Source organism: Solanum stenotomum, chromosome 6 (genome assembly GCF_019186545.1).
Source record: "Solanum stenotomum isolate F172 chromosome 6, ASM1918654v1, whole genome shotgun sequence".
Taxonomy (NCBI): Eukaryota; Viridiplantae; Streptophyta; class Magnoliopsida; order Solanales; family Solanaceae; genus Solanum; species Solanum stenotomum.
The window spans coordinates 723,893-727,665 of record NC_064287.1 but is presented as its reverse complement, the minus strand read 5'-3'; the positions used below and the strand labels follow the sequence as shown (position 1 = coordinate 727,665).

General features: G+C 31.0%; 1 protein-coding gene across 1 annotated transcript; it reads right to left on the bottom strand.

The window, feature by feature from the left end:
- Positions 1–582: 582 nt before the first annotated feature.
- Positions 583–3,629, bottom strand: LOC125867182 (uncharacterized). The gene is made up of 5 exons (XM_049547612.1): positions 3,513–3,629; positions 3,001–3,100; positions 2,317–2,927; positions 2,166–2,222; positions 583–603 (listed from the first exon to the last, which is right to left on the bottom strand). The coding sequence occupies exons 1-5, from the start codon at positions 3,627–3,629 to the stop codon at positions 583–585; spliced, it is 906 nt and encodes a 301-aa protein (XP_049403569.1).
- Positions 3,630–3,773: the final 144 nt, after the last annotated feature.

The following is a 3,773-nucleotide window of genomic DNA, read 5'->3' as shown; positions in this document are numbered from 1 at the left end:
GCTTGATTTGTATGCAAATAAACTCCCTAAATATGTACACAAGTCTCAATCCGACCCACTTGATATCAAGCATATGATGCATGCTCCTCAACAAGAAGATATTTCAAAGTACGTATTTTTATACTTAACTGATTTCATTAGAAAAGAGTTAAATTAATTTATTTCTTAAATTTTTTTTTCTTTCTTATTTTTTTCATTTTTTCAGTGATTGTGGTTTGTACACATGTCTATTTGCTGAATACATCAGTAATGATGTTTTTGATATGCGTTCTATTGATATCGATGCAAAGTACCATCGTCAAAGGTATGCCACAATCCTTTGGCATTATGGAAAAACAAAGAATGAGGATGGTGCGATTAGTGAGAGTGAAGTTACTGGTACGGTTGCTAGCAAATTTGGTGGACCTCGCATAGCAAAAGAACATGTTCCGGATACCACCAACTATCCTACACCAAGACAACGGACAAGAAATTAGATTAGTCTATTACACCTTCTACTTTTTTAGAATAACATTTTATTTTTTTTTAACTTTTGGACAATTTTTTGTGTTAAAGTATTTGATGATATATAATATCATATGTTTAATTCCAATCAGATATCATCTACAAAAGAATTACCATTTATCAGGATACCAGTTATATACAGACTTCATACCAGTTGGATTCACTATTTGGGGTATATATTACACATTGAATATACCATTTTCCGGGATGCCAGTTTTATATTCTAAAGATATTTTTTGATGGAATATGTATGAAATCTGATTAATACATGTATGCATCTGACTTTAATGTTTTGATTGTTGGAATATTGTATGTATGAATTCGTACAAAGATTTGATATAAACTGAAGTTAGTATTTGAATGACACCTGAATAAGATTGGAATAAAAATTGTTTTAATTTCATTTATCTTAGGACACAATTGAAAACCAAATTAATATTCATGATAAACTACATTAATATCTCAAGATACCAAAATGCATTCCACAATTACCTTGTATAATTATCACTAATATTAACAATATCTTATATATTAAATTGAAATAATTTTTATTTACAACAGTATGCAATTTGTATGATTAAAAAATGCATCGCGTATAAAAAATGAACAGTATATTAAACACTTAGTTATAATGCATTTCAAACCAATTATGTTTAATTCCAGTCAGATATCATCTACAAAAGAATTACCATTTATCAGGATGTCAGTTATATACCGACTTCATACCAGTTGGATTCACTATTTGGGCTATATATTTCACATTGAATATACCATTTTTCGGGATGCCAGTTTTATATTATAAACATATTTTTGATGGAATGTGTATGAAATCTGATTAATACATGTATGCATCTGACTTTAATGTTTTGATTGTTGGAATATTGTATGCATGAATTAGTATAAAGATTTGATATAAACTGAAGTTAGTATTCGAATGACACTTGAATAAGATTGGTATAAAAATTGTTTTAATTTCATTTATAGTAGGACACACGTTGGAAACCAAATTAATATTCATGATAAACTACATTAATTACTCAGGATACCAAATGCATTCCATAATTACCTTGTATAATTATCACTAATATTAAAACTATCTTATATATTAAATTGAAATAAATTTTATTTCCAACAGTATGCAATTTGTATGATTAATGAATGCATCGCGTATAAAAAATGGACAGTATATTAAACAACACTTAGTTATAATGCATTTCAAAGCAATTATGTTTTATATCAAAACAAAAAATGAGTCTAAAAGACAAAACAAATAATCATTTTTTTTGCACAGGATAATTTGAACATGTCGTCCTGTTGTGGCCAACTTGACGAAATCTACTACAAGTAACTTTAGACCTTTTGAATTTTACATCAGCAAACCCTTTCCAGCGTTCCAGTTGTGGTCTTCCTGCTGCTCTCTTTGGACCAGGCGGCATCAATTTAGGCTCTGAAACATAACTTGGTATATCCTATGTACTCTCGCATGGGAGAGGTTCAACAGGGATGATATATGTACCTTGAAAATTCTTCAGGCTATAAAAAGGAGAGCAATAATCTGTTTCATGTAGTCTTCTGTATCTAAGAACTGCTATTCCATGCCCGGACGATATCTCATCATTTTGAAATCTTCCGCAACTACACATCTTAGTGTTTAAATTTACTATGTACCGCTTTGGTCCATCAACAACAGCATGCATATCAACTGTTGATGGTATTACCTAACACACAAAAATATACAAAATTAATTCAATAATCATACTAATTTAATACATGAATACATTTAAATAATAAATAATAAAGGAAAAATCATACCCTCATACTGCTAGACAAAGCAATACTTTTCTGGAGCACAAGATCATATTTTTTTGTAAGCTCTGATCTAATTTTTGCAGCCTCATCATTGTGCTTATGAATCCATCTTTGAACTGTTACCCTCATAAATTCAAGAAGTGAAATCACTGGCAACCACCTTGCTATCTTGTTAACATTATTCAAAGATTCGGCTACGTTTGAAGTCATGGTCCATGTTCGCTTATATTTTGAATACGCCCTTGACCACTTGCTATACCCGATATCATATAAATAATCTCTTATTCTTGGATCTATCTGGTCTATTCTTTGCATAATCGCCTCAAATTGTTGTATTGTATAAATCTTTGCCATTGTAAAAAATAACTTCTTCAAATCTTCAGTATTCCTATGGAAGTTCTTCAAAACATTACAGCATAAGTGCCATATGCAAGCAAAATGTTCCAATCCAGGATATACTCTTGCAGTCCCTTTCCATATGCTCTCGTTTCTATCTGACATAAAACACATGTTTTCCCTTTCTCCATATGCTTTCCTAAACTGTTCAAAGAACCAGGTCCATGTTGCATAATTCTCAGAATCCACTATGGCATAAGCAAGTGGAAGTATGTGACCTGATGCATTAATTAAAACAAAATATCATACAAATTTATTGTTGATTATAAATGCAAAAATTTTAAAAAATACCTTCTGGATCCATAGTGCTTGCAGTCAACATTGTTCCACCATATGCGCCTCTCAAAGCTGCCCCATCAACAACTACAATTGGCCTACAATATACATGCTTCTAATGCAACAAATGCATATAAGAATTTATCACATTCCGTATTTTCTAATTTTAAAACTGAACCAGGATATGTCTGCTCCAATATGTATAGATAACCTGAAATTTTTTCAGTTTTTAAATTAATTTTATAATTATATAGCTGAACATTACAACACAACAAGTATACTAGCTGGATTAAACATGGAAACCAATTATATTCAAATTATATACAGAATGGATACTAGTTGGATACAGAAAGTAAACAAAATGGATATTGGAAATTCAGTATGTAAACAAACTGCATTCCAGATTGTTGCATTTTTAAAATTCACACCAATTCAGTCAGTAATATAAAATACAAAATTAAGTTATAAAAAAAACCTGGAAGTTTGGCATATGATTCGGCTGGATCTCCACGCACCAATTTTATCACCTTTTCTTTAGCTCTCCAGGCCTGCATGTATGTTAGCGCAACATCATGCACTTTCAAAACGTCTTCCGCTATATCTTTTGGAGTGTATACAGTCGATGGATCAATAAATTTATCCATTATTAAAACAGCTACAACGTCAGTTATTCCCTGACGTCTTGCATACACTCTATCTCTAACGGAACAAGTGTGTTCCGCACAGTACTTTCTAATTTTAAATAGCTTCGATTGATTCAAACATGATGAGTTCATCATCCAGGAACA

Excerpts from the sequence above, each read along its gene's own strand:
- LOC125867182 (XM_049547612.1), bottom strand. The coding sequence starts at position 3,629 with ATGGATAAATTTATTGATCCATCGACTGTATACACTCCAAAAGATATA. Across the intron at positions 3,101-3,512 it reads CCTGGAGAGCTAAAGAAAAG|AAGCATGTATATTGTAGGCC; the intron begins GTGATAAAATTG and ends TTGTTGCATTAG. Across the intron at positions 2,223-2,316 it reads CTTTGTCTAGCAGTATGAGG|GTAATACCATCAACAGTTGA; the intron begins GTATGATTTTTC and ends TTTGTGTGTTAG.